The following is a 15,392-nucleotide window of genomic DNA, read 5'->3' as shown; positions in this document are numbered from 1 at the left end:
TCCTTCACCTACTTGAATTCTTGTACGGTCATTTTCATGACACAGTATTTTAACTGCAGTGAAGAAATGGGAAGAGCTGACAATGACACACCCAGCTGCAGGGCATCGCCCATGCAGGGACAGCCAAAGACAGTCACGTAACATCTGCTTCAGGAAGGGCAGAATGAATGACTGGGTGAGGAGACCCAGAGACCAAATTGCTGGGGATTTTATAGAAGCTAGAATCAAACTGAAATAAAACAACATTTCGGAAGTTCCAGTCTAATGCTTGAGAGATCAGCTGGTATTTTACGAGCAGCTTTGGCATGTGACAAAGAATGTGTGTCAGATCCACACTGGAGAAGACTGGCTATCCATAAAGGCCCATATTACACTGGGAAATACCAGTCTACACCTAACAAAATATTTTTCAGATATCCTACTATGAAAAGGCTCACAATTGCAGTGGGGGTTTATTCCTTTTTTTTTTTCAGTGAAAAATTGCATCTGTGAGGTTTTAATTAAACATAGTCACAGATTGAATAACTCTGCTTCTTGTAACCTGAAACAAATCAGAGTGCTTTAATATTGTTAATGGTAGTGTGTACATTTAGAGTTCCTCAGTGTTGGATGCTGAAGTCCTACACATGCATTGTCCCTGGAGCTTCAAGACATGAGAATATCTACCTTAGGTATCTTAAATCATTATCTGGGGAGGAGGGAAGATTAAACATCAAATTACAATAAAATAATTTAGTTCTTGTGTGCGAATGTGATAGCTGATGCAAGCTAGCTGGAAATTAACACATCAATAGAAAAATGGCTGACAGAAACTTGGAAATCACAAAATTATGGAAAACTGTGGTTTTCAAAGGAGCCTAAAAGTGTATAAAATTCTTTGGGATTTAGGGCACCTCATTCCCCACCAGAAATCCCAGTCTGGGAGAAGACTGTGCCCATGGTGACAGACCAGGCACAAGAACCAGCCCTGTGTGTCACTGGCTGCTGGCAGAGATGGCAGAGGAGTTCAACAGTACAGTTTGCAGTATTGCCTTCCCAATACACCAGCTGGAAAAGAAGTGAGGACTCCTCTGTTCTGCTCATTCTGGGATCTTCTTCCCAAGCAACACCACTCGTTATTACTGTATTTAAGGCAGCAGTGCCTGGGAGCTGGAGGGGAATGGGCACTCACTGCAGGAGATGCCATACAAACACCAAGAGCGGGATGAAGCCCGCACAGAAGCAGCAATGGTAGGGTGAAAATAACATTCCACCTCAGTGCATCAGAGGGATGGACCACTGTTAATGATTCACCCCTCTGTGCTTTTGGAAATCCTTCTTGAAGAGAGGTGGGAAAAAAAAAAGGGGGGCGGGGGAGGGCAGAAATGCATGAGAGTCTACAGAGATTAAAGAGAAAAGGGAAAACGTATCTGTTCTAAGTATTTTTGCCTGTCTTATCTCATTCATGTTTTTGTTACATCTGCCTTGTCCAGTGACCTCAAATAGTTCAAATTTAGATTTATGCCCATCCTTAGCTACTTTAAATATATGTATAAAGTAGCCTCTTAATAATCTTTTTTTAAAGGCAGTATCAGTTTTGTTCCTCACACCAGATATGTGCAAACCTTAGAGCATTAACCTTTTCTTGCTCCACATTTTCTCACTGAATTCTTTGCATTAAAGATTAATTTCTATGCACCTAACTTCAAAGAGAGAGACCAGAAATGAACACTAGCCTTAATGCTTTCTGACAGAGTTCTGAAGAATTAACCTACAGCCACTATCATATTAGCCCATAGAGATCGCTAATCACAAAGTTTGCCTAATTTAGGGGAAGAGAAGACTGTTTAATTTTGGTCTCCATGCCCAGCTGTTACAAAGAGACATGATTTGTGCCTGGGAGCATGTAAGTGTCCATATTCCAGGTTAAGAGGAGCATTTTGATGAGCTGTGATAACATTTTAATGAAACTAATTGTTTTTGCAGAGCTGTGCGAGCATCTAATCAGATCTTTCCACTGAGCCTGGCTTTCACTTACTCTTCAAGGTAGAGGTAACCATTCTCCTGCGCCAGCCTCCTTGCGTGCACCTGGGAATCCTTAGCTGTAGTGCCGTAGGATATAACCATGGCACCGTAGTCGCGGCACATTTTCACCCTGGCCGGAGCTGTGCTGGTTGACACGATGACAAACACGGGAATACGGAGCTCTGAGGCATGGTAAGCGACAGCCATGGAAAAGTTACTGTCCGAAGCCACGATCACCCCTTTTCTTTGCTGATCCTAAAAAACAGGGTTGCTTATTGCACATGATATAGTGTCACATAGTTGTCCCATATGATCCTGGATCATTCTGATGATCTGCTTTCCTTTTTGCCCTTTACTAGCTGATTGAATCAGGATATTAGGGTACAGTGTATGCACGTCTGGTATGATCTCAGGATTTACACACAAAGCTAAAACAGCACAAGATCAACCCCTGTGCCTGCACTCCTCTGGGTTCAATTCTTGTTCCATTGGAAAGAGCTGAAAAACTCCAACTGATCACAGAAGAGCTGATATCTGGTCCCTCAGAGCCAGTATCTCTGCTCTGCCTGTATGAAATTATTTCATTTCAAGCTTCCTTTTAATAGAAGATTTAATTTATATTGTTACGAAAGGCAGGAATAACCACTGCTCTGGGCTGTTGTCTCATGCCTATTACAACAATTATTGCTGCAGAGACTCAATAACCTCCTATGACAAATGATAAACAAGCTATTCATGTAAGAATACTGAAATTCATTACAAAATCAATTGGCGATCTAGATCTTTGTCATCACTCATTGTAATTCAATTTCATCATCACCCATTAGTTTGGTGGTTTCAACATATCAGAACCACAGTACACATGAAAACACTTGCATCTAAATGGCACAGGAAAATGCTCGTGTTTCCATTTTGCAAGCTTGTGTTTCAAACATTAAGAATTTCACCAGCAGATCAGCCAATTGTAAATGAAGCAGTATTTTACATTCAGACCTGTGTTCACATGCTGTGTTTAGTAGAATGATTCTAAAGACAAGAAACACTGTGATTCCATGGAGATTAGAGGTAAGTTTATCTCCAGCTCTGCTCCATTTTTGTGAAGCAGAACTAATCTAGTTCTTTTTGAATGCTGACATTTTGCTATACCTGAGGCAATGACATCAGAAGGTAAAGTACACCCCGTTCCTTCACAGATCCCGTGTACTGGAGGAACTCCTTCTTCAGGTAGATGTCCATCCCATACTGCTTGGATAGCCTAGAATACTGGAGTAGATAAATAATATTATGGCAATGTATCTACTATTAAGAAAAATCTCCCACACTCCATCAGCTGCCTGTTGAGGTGTGAATTCTACTGTGTATGAGCTCTAAGAAGTAAAACCTGTCATCTGTTTCTTTAGAAATACATGACAGTGTGTTGTTACCTACCAGGTCCTTCGGGTCTATAGAAGTGATTTTCAAACTCACAGCACCACATGCCATTAAGAGCTCTGAAAATAGCACTTGTTTGGGCCTTACTGTTCAAATACAGGCATTAAAAGAAATATTTTCAATTATCTCAAAACCCATGTTTCCAGCACTAGCCAGAACTGGATATTGAATATCCAAAAAATAAGGTCATCATCTAATATATACAAAAGCCATCAGAAAATTCCTCCTTGATCCCCATTATGGCTCTGCTGTGGTTTCTGCCACAGATTCACTACTGAATGTCATCTATTTTGCATCCTAAGGCCAGTAGACTATGAGTGAAGACATCACTTACTCAAAGAAAGATGGAAATAATAAAAAAACTATTTCCCAGGACTGCAAGTGTAAGCAGCAGCTGTTTGGAAAAGCTTAGTGTTTGGAACAGAAAGGATGCCTGAGCTGAGGGGAATTAGCAAGCACATTACATTTGATGCAGTGCCCAAGTGCATGATTTTTAAAAATTTTTAATGGAAAATATTTGTTAAGTTTTACAATAAGACACTCCCAGCATGTATCAACATATTAATTTCCTATTATCATATTCACTAAGCCAAGAGTTTTACACTAGACAACTCATGAAATAGAGCTGCAGAAAGCCTGTGGGTGCCAGCTCCCCAGGCTTACTGCAGCTCTATTTCAGAATTGGCTCCATCTCCTCTATTGGCTGCCAAAGCAAATGAGGCCCTGGTGATTTAGGAGATCAAGTCCTCATTTAAGATAAGTCACAAAGTGAGACAGATTCAAAAACAGCATGACAAAATATTTATCTCAAGCAATATCTGGCGGTGTCATACATAAAATGTATAGTGTATACACTAATATGTACTGACATGTTTTTCAGACTGTGGGATTTCCAAGTGAATTTATGTAAACTAAATATATCTGAAACAGATACTTGCTTTGAAGTATTCAGTTAAACTGCATGTTTCAGGTGAATGTTTCAAGGCTTTTTAGTGGATTTACAAGCATATGTTAAGTTTCTCACCCATAGGTGGGGCCAGATTCTCTATTTTGCTTCTGAAAATCGTGACATAAGATCTACCACTTGCTGCTCCTTTGCAAATCTGGCTGCAGAATTGAAACAATGGAAAGTGCTTAGTACACTAATAGGATAATAGTTTATATCCTAAACATCCTAATCTATGGAGAAGGTCTATGCAAAACAGAATAAGAACACTATAAAAGAAACACTACTAGTTCTTCACATACCATACTTGTTTTTGTAGAGAATCTTGGATTCTGGAGTGAACAATCAGAAAAAGGATTTAAGGAGATGAATGCTGTGAATAATAAAGTTGCTAAGTCTACTACATTTAAAACTATGTCATTAAGTCACTCTTTACCCCCCAAGGTGGTGTACTTTAGATTGATATTTTTCTTTAATTTTGATATTCAGTATTTTAAGTTATCCTTTTCATCTCCCTTTAACTGAGGCTTTTTTCATATAGCCTAAATATAGCAATTACTTCTAACAAAGCAGGCATCAGTGCTATTTTCAGCTGAACTGACCTGATGTGTGACCTCATAAGACCCATTGAACCTGTAAGATTTCCCTTTAGTCACCGTGATCTTATCTAAGGACTACAGATACCACGTCTAACATACAACAAACAGCCCAGCCTCCCTCAGGCCTCCACAAAGCTAGCACAACAGCCCTTACATCTCCTCCATCAGTAGCCCAACCGGGTGTGCAATTTAATGTCAGCTCCTTGCTCTCTTATGCTCACTACCTCTTTGACATGTTACAATTCACTCATGATGCCATATCTCAGCTCCAAGGCAAACTCCTGTCTAAGGAAACAGGATACTCCATCCATGGTCTTACTTGCAGATTAGGAATCACCCTGCAAAGTGTTTCTCCCTTCAATTAACTGACTGGAGTATAGTCACATTCTCCTTTTAATCTAAATAAATGTCCTTGAAACGGGCTCTCAATGACAAGTTAAAGGTTTTCTGTGTTTTTCTTGACACCACTCTGTTTTGAGTCAATGCATGAAATGCACTAATGACTTCTGCAGGAACATTGCTTTGAACAACAGCAGTCATAAGCTATTTTCACATTAAAATATACAGGTTTTTATATGGACATAGGTTTTCCACTATTCTGATAATTTTAAAAGCATAGTTCATTAAAAAAGACTAAAGAAAGTGAGACTGTTTAGCTTGACACACCAAAAGGAAAAGAGATTAGCCACAGAGTGCCCAGAGAAGCCTTCTTGAAGAGCTCCCAGCAGTAGAAATACACTATGAAAAAGTGTAGAAATACAGTACAGCTTGCCACTGTACTTCTCTTATGCTTTAGCAGATCTTGTACATTGATGGGAGTATCTCAGTCATTTCTATACTTAGGCTGATCGACAGGTGCACATGTTTGTGTGTGTCTGTCTTACCATCCTTATTTTGCTGAAGACACCTGTGGCAGAAACACCTGGTTACAGAACATATCCAGCCCTTCCTGGTTGGCCTGACTGAAAAGGGAAATCTGTACCTTCAAACTCTCCAAACAGAAGGGCTGGTTCCGAACCAGACCCTCCCACAAGAGTGCTTACCCAAATGCTGGTAGTCTGCCACCTCCAACTCAGGTTCCTTGTGGCAGGAGTTTTTCACTGGGAGCATGATACCACAGTGCATTAAGTCTATGCCTAATGTGTTTTAGCCTTTGTTTACAGGTCACTGAAATCTTTGAGGATCTAAGTTAGTGTAAACAGGTAAGAAGAAAATTATTATTGACAGTTAAATACAACTAATATGAACATGAGTCTTCTTACACAGATCTGTCTGCTGCAATTCATAGTCTTCCTTCATTTCTGATCAGCTTTCATAAGGAAAAAGAAAAACCTTGAGAGAATGCAAAACCATAAAGATTCCCTACCATGCAGGGGGTTTTCTGAACACCACACTGGATTTTGAAGGCTGCTGCACTAATGTCTTCAAATCGAATCAGCTTGTTACAGCTTGCCAGGCTGGTCCTACTGCTCGCCTGAGGGATGGAGGAAAGGGCATCCCTAAGTAACTCCTCATTTCGGCTCACTATCTTCATTTCCCAGGTCTTCACATCCCCGTTCAGGTAATCCTCCTCACCAAAATCCTTCAGTCTCTCGGGGTTGATAGAGGGTGGCTTTTGCCCAATAAGGCCATTTCTTACGGGCACATTCTTACAGCAGCGAAGATCACAAAGTGCTGGGATATCTTGTTTCTTTATTTTATTGTCATCCCTGAAAACAAACAAAAGAAACTTGTTAGAAAAGCTTAGATCATCAAAGGATTTAAGCATTTAAGAAGGATGCACGTCTCAGTTACTCCTTGCAAGCAACAAACAGGCAGACTGAGTTACTACTGTCATATTACCTAGACGTAGCTGCACTGACAGATACTCTAACCTTCCAGCTGTTAGAAAAGCCACAAATAACCCAGTCTGTGGGCAAACTGTGAAACTGTCCTACCCAAGAAAATAAGAAATGTATCATCTGTGTTGTCTGGACAGCCAGACCTTCCTTAGTACTCAGTACACAAGGGGCAATGATCCTGGTTCAGTGCTTCCAAAAATTTTAGAATAACTGGAATTCTATTTTCTATATGCAATTCTATCTTTCTCAAAAAAGGCAAGTAGCTGCTGCAGACCATTCCCATAAAATATTAATAGCAGTAACAAATGCCACTACATTGTACACGAGAGGTCTGCTCTCTGCCCTTGCATACTTGCAGAGAGTACTCTTGACAGCCATCAGCTGCCTCGTGACAGGAAGGAAATTACTTTGATAAGGGATAACAATTATATCCTCCTACAGAGCTAAAGAATTAGGTCTCCTGATCTGTGGGTTAACATTTCATAGGTAAATACACATGTAGATATGGCAGAAATGTGGTGGCACAAAAATCTCCTTCCCCAAGAAACTTAGGAGAGACAACATTGCTACAAAAATTTGCCAGTTTTGCTACCTTCAGCTGCCTGACTCTCTGGTCCATAGCATTCAGTTCACAAGGAACAATGTATGGTAGTGCAGGATTTTGCAGTCCTGTTAACAGATAAATGCAAAACTTCTAGGAATTCTTGGAATTTGATGATTATTATGGGAGAAAGGAGCATTAAGCAGAAGACCAGTGATTTGGAAAGGAGCTGATACCACCCCTGGTCTGTGGCTATGATTACACATATGGTATAAGCTCCTCTACGTGACTTACTATTAATCTATTTGGTAGAAATGGTTTTCTAAAACAAACATGTTAAATTATGTCAGAGAATCCAGTATTATCTCCAACAAAAATTATTTACCTTTTTCCTAAAATAATTTGGGTCTAAGTTTTGCAGTTATCCATCAGCAGGGCTGGCTAAAGCACATGTTATACAGCAGTGATCAGCACTGTAATACGCTTTGCAACAACTTCCAAAAAGAATTTTTAAATATTTAGAAATATCTGTTTTTTGAGCAACTGCCCCACTTTGGGCAGTATCATCCATTTCCTTAATGGTATTAATAATCTGTGCCTGTACCTCTGCTTCCTATTACACTTCCAATTTTTCCACTGAGGAATTCACATAACAATAGGGGCAATACAAAATGTTTTATTATTCGAATCAAGTATTATACCAATAGCATCAATCATTCTGTATATCTTCACAGAAGACAATTTTTGTAGCAAGATCGTCTCTCTCCAAAATTAATGAGAATGCTAATTTTCTAAGATAAATAAATAAAGTATATACATATTTGTAACCTGTTTATGTTGAAACTTGTTGATTTAAAGTATTCTCCCAATACTGTATCTTAAAGCTGATACAGCCTAACAGCAGGCATTCTGCTTTCAAATCAAATAACTTACCAAGTAGCTCTATTCTATACTTTTCTGCACTTCTGCTCCATTTGGGTTAGATAGCTGGAACACTTATAAAGATATTAAGCTTCCAGTGTTAATTTGGGTGCACATTAGTCTGCTTAATGCAAAGCTGAGACTCAGATCAGACTGCCTCCCCAGGAACTTGTTACAGCACAGCCCCCAGCAGAAACAACAGCAGCAGCATCCAAGAGGCCACAGCGCTGTTAGAATTCATTCCATACCTCCCTCCTTCTGAAAAAATATTTTCCATATCACAGACTCCCATAACCACTCCAAAAGGAAAAACAGATACGTCTTATTTCTGAACACACTATCTAAAATATTTAGCAAGCATTAGCAATGAATTATGTTTCTTACACTGGAAATGGGTTAAAGGGGCATATGCAGTGAAAAGAGGCAGATCAAAAGTTCGTGATTTTATGGGTCAAATTTTTTATCCAAGTGGCATTTGAGATGGAAGAACAATTGTCATTTTTCATTGCATCTGTTGCAATCAAAAAGTCCATTAAAAAACCCAGCCAAAGATGACCACAAGAAGTTTATTGATGAAGCAGGATTCTGTGAGAAACTAGAAGTGCATGGTAATGCCTCACCACACTAGTGTCATCAAATATTTGCATCTGCAAATAGAGAGACCAAAACGGTATATTGATTTTTTGCCCTAGTCTTAGGTTTCCCTTTCTTGGCAGGAAAAAAAAGGAGGGAAGTAAATCAGATTCTCAGTCCTTGATGTGCAGCACCACTCCCATGAACAGTGAGTATCTGATCAAGACTCCAATGGAGACAACACCTTGTGACCATTGGAAGAGAGGAACAAAACCTGTAAAATATGTATAGGCTTCTCAGGTTTGAGCTAGGTTTAGAGTACATCTGAAATATTACCGTCTCAATTTTTAATATGAACACTATCATACATTTGCATCTGAAAGGTCATCAGCCTCTTTAACAAGGGGGTATCATCATTCTACTGTATACATGTATTTCATGTATTTATTTCAGAATAACTTTGATTCTCCTTCTACACCCACGTGTTTCATTTACATGAGAGAAAATGACATTTTCCCATATTGAGCCTATCTGGGTGTGCCACAGACCCTCCCAGAGCTCTCGAACTCCCAAGGTAAACAGTGGGCTGAGGTTTGATCACATATCACAAATGGGCAACTAATGACCCTGTTGGGTCAAAAGTACTTCTTGCCTCAAAAACATTTCACATGCTTGGCAGAGACCTGTATGGATTTCCTTTACAGGAACAGCCAAAACAGGCAGCAAAGCATGCAAGTACTCACAAAAACACAGCATGTGACTTCTCAAGCACAGTAACAAAATATAGCCCCTACTCCAGCAATCATGTCCACCAGATGAAGATCTGAGCCAATATAAATACAAACCCCAGCATTATAAAACAGTGTTCCTTTCTAATGGAGCTTTTCCTTTTTTGGAGTTTGTCAAAAGTTTTCATTGAAAGGTCTGTTTATTTCCAGACATAAAACAAATACCCAGCTGGCAAGCTTTGTTACATGGTTATAAATTACAACATTTTACCTTTAAAGTGATTAGTAAAAGCAAACATGAAAATACAGTTTATAAACCTACTTTTTCAAGAACAGCTGCTCAGCATAACTGGAAAAAAAGAGAGAAGATCCATATGCAGGCATTCCATAAATAATTAAGGCACAGGAAAAAATATAATTTGTTTAAGTAGATAGCTTTACATACTTTAAAATCTCAAAGTCAATGCAAAGACAGTGTGTACCAAAATGTACTCCTAAAATAATAAAAAGCACCAGCTTGGAATTAATATTTTTTTTTATTTCCAGTTTGGTTTTTTGAACATACTGATAATATTCATCAAGTTAAACAGCACTAGGTAAAACAAATTTTCAAAAATAGTAATAGTAACAAACAAAGAAAATAATAAAACCAGCAAAAATAATTTTGGGAAGATAAAAAGCAGTAATGCAACTATACCTAAAGACCACAATTGCTGCCTTCATTAGACAGAGAAAGGAGTGTCCAAGCAGTTATCCTGCAAGGATGGACAGTTACACGTCCCCATCAGGTGAAGCACGTGCAGACTGCCTCCCTCAGGACCCATGAAACAGACTAAACAGATTAAACTGAAGCACTGGATCGCCTCAGCTTCTAAAACTGAAGGAGCAAAATCTGCAAAATCACGGATGTCCAGGGAATAGCAAATTGTGAAAGACTAGTCACCACTCTGCCCAGTATAAATGTTAGGGGGAGATCACATGAAAGTAACAGGTAGAAAATTTTAAATTTCCCTTCTTAGAGAAAATAATTATCTTGCAGAACTCATTGCCAGAGGACTCTATGAAGAACAACTATGTAAATGGGCTCCTAAAAAAATTGTGCAACTAAATGTGTGTTGATCACTACTTCCATATCATTCAAGAATTAATCTGTGGTTCAGGAAGCCCCTGAGCACTTGGCAAACTCCATGAATGCATATGAGAGAAAGCATCTTAGGTGGCTTTTATTTTTCTCTCGGCTCTGTTACTGGCCACCACTAGAGAGAGGACAACAGTGGAGGATTGCTCTTTGGCCTGAGCCAGTGTTGTCATTTTGATTTCAGATGTACCCAATGTCAGCAGTTGGCCCATTTGGCAGCTTTTACACTTTCAAAATGGGTCACAACAACATGTTTTGAGGCAGACATGAAGTTGGAATTATGGACATACATTCCTCTGTACTGCTTCACAGATGGAAATTCAATTATCACAAAAGGAAACTAATCTTAATATAAGACTGAAAACTCAGCCTTTCTTTGTCATTTCTACAGCAGCTTTTATTATCTGCATTCACAGTGATACACATTCACTATTAAGAGGGACTGACAGTGTTGCAAAATGCGGAAATGTAAAAATTTTCTTAAGAAAGGATGCTCTTTGATGCTTGATCTTTGTATATTTCAAGACCAATCAACAAGAACAGAGATTTAATCCATGGAACAGATAGCAGCTAACAAGTTCTAAGTGATGTCCATGTGCTAGAAAAGCAAATTACTCGTTAGTAGAATTACCTTGGTAATGTTTAGGGCGTGACATGCTTCAGTGAACTCAGACCTCAGAGGAGGTGGTTAACAAAGCCTGGGGAGAAGGATGTTCCACTGATAGTGGACACAAAAAATGCAGAATTTATGGGCCCCAAGGATATTTTGCAGAATTCCCAAGATAAAGAAGAAAGTAACAAAGCCAACTCAGCAGCTGTGCTGAAATCAGCTCCGACTGGGCAAAAGGTGATTCTGGCAGGGGCAGATCCCGACCACCAACACAAGAAACCACTGACCCAAAAGAAGAGAAAGACTGAGCATTGAGGACTAATTAGCATGAGAAACAAGAGAATCATTAACCAATAGAAGGTAGAATACTAATTAATAGGAGAACTTATAGCAAATGAAAGCTGATTCCTTTGTTTGTTAAAACATATAGATAGTAAAAAGCATTGATAGTTGGTGTGCTCGATTTGTGGAATCCACAGAACACTTGTGCATGTCTCAAGTATAATGAATGGCTCTCTCACTGTGTAATTATTGGCTTGTTGCACACCAGGTAAGGAATCTGATTTTTGTGGACAACAGTAGCATGATACAAGTTCTGTAGAATACTTTAGCATCCTTATAGACTGTGCCATGACAAGAAGTTCCAACTCCAATGCCCAGCTTGGGCTAAGCAGTCTCAAAATGTTAAACTTGAATTTCACTTCAAACTCATATGCACATGTTCTCTACATGTGGATTTTTAATTTTGTCATTTTTTCATGTTTCTTAAGCTTATACCCTGCGTTATATGCTGCCATGATCTTCAGGCTCCCTGAAGACCTTCCTGGAATACACTGACCAAGAGACATTGTTAAGACACAGTTTTAGACACATTTGTCATCTGCTTTCAGGTAACTGGGTTCAGATCTGATGCCTGCAAGTTCAGAATATTTATTAAAGCAAAAGGTGACCCCTTTAAAGTCACTTCTGCTTCTTTCCTCAAAGTGTTGAGCAGAGATGGATCATGCACAGGGGGCAAAGCAGCGGGAGCAGCCTGCTGCAGGTAGCAGTGTGTTCGGCTTATGACTGCAATGTGACTGAGGCTGGGATTTCCTCTTACAGGAGTGAGAAAGAGGCAGTCTCAGGATATGACAGAGAGGGCCCTTTCCCTCATCCAAATCCCTTTTACCCAGAACCTCTCCAGCTCCATTAATCCTTCTAATTCCATGTCCCAGCGCTGTCTCCTCTGACCCTTCTCGATGCCTGAGCCTCCCAGACCCCTCTGATACTTTCCTCGTTTGTTGCAATCCCCTTTCCCAATAGCTCCTAAACATTCCTGTTCCATCTCAGCTCCTCTTCTACCTTTTTACCCATCCCCAAATACTGCAATTGTAGCAATTTTTTAAAGCATCTAAGCAACTTGTGCAAGTGGGACTTTATGAAAGACAAATGGTAGAAAAATAGAGGCTTGCTGAGATAAAAGTGTCAAGAAGCATCATAACAGATGTCATCTTCACTGCCAGGAATTCCCCTGTATAGTGTCTGAGTGCCCTGCACACCACTACAGGGTGACAAGTAAACCCCTGCAGGCACGGGGAAGGAACACACTAGATCTCTTCGACAATACATTTAAAACACATCAAAGACAACACTGCATTCAAATATGACTGTCTTGAATTATGAGTATTTTGTGTAATACTAGTACTTAGAAACACCCATTCGAGACTGTATCACTCCAACTAGTGGCACACACAGGATGGAAATATAAAATGCGTGTCTGGCATTTATATGCCTAAACCCTATGCAAAGTAATTGTTCCTAAATCACATAGGAATCACCACCACCTTCCCCTAAACAGAAAGACGTGTTCAGCAAATATTAGCTCAACTTTACTGATAGAAACTGGGACGCAGACAGATCCAGTGACTTGCCTAAGACTTCCGCAGGACTGTTTATCAGAGTGTCTTAAGGACAAACAGATCAGGGCTTAGTAACCAGCCTGCATGACAAAAGTGTAAGCACTGTGACCACCCAGCACAGATAGGTACGTAATAACCAAGCCTTGAGACTGAGCAGGCTTTTATAACTCTGCTCACCATATACAGGTCTGACAAACCTGTGTGATGCTGCACCAGCAACACACACAAAGAAAGCTCAAGCTCATGTAGGAAACAACCAAGCTGTTTTATCACCTCTGATAAAATCTCTCCTTACTTTTAGTAAGTCAGATTTATCAGTGCCTGAGCCTAGCACTGTATCTGCCTTCATCTGTGGTCATAATCTATTGCCATTCTTCTCTACACACTATGCACATGTCATTGCTTACTGCTGGCAGTGGCAGCTGCGTGGCAACTGCTAAATAGGTAACACTGGAAAAAAAGCAATCTGTAAGCAAGAAGAATTCACAAGGCCACCCATCATGGAACTGTTGAAGAAGAGGTAACCAACTGTCCCTCAAGCAAACACATCCCTCTCAAAAGTTCTTACAAGACATTCACAGCTGTGAATGTCAAATGATCACTATCCAACACTGCACACAGTTTGGCAGCTAAAACTCTTCAAGCAATTAAACTTTTTCCTAAGTTGAATGTATTCTGAGTCTAAAGGTTTTCTGCTAACACATCTCCATGATTAACTCGTAATTAGGAACAAATAGCACAATTCAAACTAGAGGAAAGAGTGGTCCTGTGCTGAAAGATTCACAGTGCACTGCATAACAGGTCACATCACGGGTGACTTTGGGCAAGCCCTTTTTTGCAGTGCAGAGCTGGGACCTTGTCTTCCCCTTTATTAACAGCATCAGGCCTACTGAAAAAATTTATGTTTTAAATGTTAGCAACATATGCAACAAGAAGAAGCAGAAAATGAGAATTGGCCCTTGTTTGTACCACATCTGGCAAAACCAGAGCATGATCTTGTTAGTGGTGTCCAGATAATAAAACTGAGGGAGAAACAAACTATGGAAAAGGTTAAGAATGGGGTTGCACAACACCACCATTCCATGTGTGTGCACAGCCTCAGCTCATGCTACACAAGGGCACTAGATGACTCTTAAATTCCATCTGCACGATCCAAGCCTGAAAACAGGAATTTAAGATCACCATAAGCACCATAACAAAGACAACCACAGAACTGTAATAACAGGATCTGACACGGACTATACCAAGATAAATTTTCAGCAGTCCATTGGCCTGTCTAGGGCTATTTCTGATACTGTATTCATGAAGAAATAAAAAAAGCTGAACTCCACAGGCTAAAAATATTCAAATCTCTACTTCTTCTAGTGGATAACTCCAAGAGCAACTCATATCCACAGAACCCTGTGAGATTATGGAAAATTACAAACAATTTCCTGGGGTTTCTTAGTTTGGTTTGATTTTTTTAAGAAAATAAGGAAAGGAAAAAGAAAGCATTACCTATACAGCACAGCGACTAAATAAACAACGAGGCGAAGCAAAACTCCAACTACGACACCATAAGGAGGCAGAAGGGGTCCAGGGATTATCATGTCCGTGGGCCTGGCCCTGGGTGAAGCCCGAGGGCTGACCATGACCCCTGAGGGGGACAAAGGAGCACTCTAGCTCTAAGTCAGACAGCAATGTTCTCCAACCTTTGCCAGAAAGGGTCGTAGTCTTCATCTTCCCTGTAGCAGTCCCGGGGACTTCTGTTTTTTAGCACCTTGAAGTAGATAAACTGTGCTGCAAAATTCATTGTAATTCCTTGTGCAAAGCAAAGCTGGGAGACAGCTGGCAGGGGACACACTTGCCTGTGAGAAGTGTCAGCCCTGCACTGCCTGGGTGGGAAATAGCAGGCAGTGTGCTGTAAGCAGCTCTCAGCACTGGCTGGGGGGGAAGTGCCTTTGAAAGAGATGGCTGCTGCTATTTAAAGAGATTATTTCAGAGCCCAACCTGTCCTTGTCAATTTGAGTCAGGGCCTGGATTATGCTTGGGTGACGCCTGTTAGCAGGACACTGAAAGCTTTAGTTACTTACTGCTTAGCTGTGGACCATGATCCTGACCTGCTGCAGGGCCCATGACTGAGCAGCAGGACTCTGGTAGGAAGAGCAGCAGGAAAGGGACGC

The 15,392-nt window shown here is 40.2% G+C and overlaps 1 protein-coding gene across 4 annotated transcripts in view; it reads right to left on the bottom strand.

The window, feature by feature from the left end:
• LOC125329598 (putative threonine dehydratase) overlaps positions 1 to 15,174 on the bottom strand; it is a 32,220-nt gene extending 17,046 nt beyond the window's left edge. The window contains exons 1-5 of one of the 4 annotated variants that reach the window (XM_048311770.1): positions 14,922 to 15,174; positions 9,907 to 9,933; positions 6,347 to 6,689; positions 3,151 to 3,267; positions 2,018 to 2,259 (exon numbers count right to left, since the gene is read on the bottom strand). In XM_048311770.1, coding sequence (XP_048167727.1) covers positions 2,018 to 2,259; positions 3,151 to 3,267; positions 6,347 to 6,689; positions 9,907 to 9,933; positions 14,922 to 15,022 — 830 coding nt within the window. In that variant the 5' untranslated portion in view covers positions 15,023 to 15,174. The other 3 variants (XM_048311768.1, XM_048311771.1, XM_048311769.1) reach the window with 3 other exon arrangements.
• Positions 15,175 to 15,392: the final 218 nt, after the last annotated feature.

The sequence above is a fragment of the Corvus hawaiiensis genome, chromosome 8 (assembly GCF_020740725.1).
Source record: "Corvus hawaiiensis isolate bCorHaw1 chromosome 8, bCorHaw1.pri.cur, whole genome shotgun sequence".
Lineage (NCBI taxonomy): Eukaryota > Metazoa > Chordata > Aves > Passeriformes > Corvidae > Corvus > Corvus hawaiiensis.
This window is presented reverse-complemented; position numbering and strand designations above follow the sequence as displayed.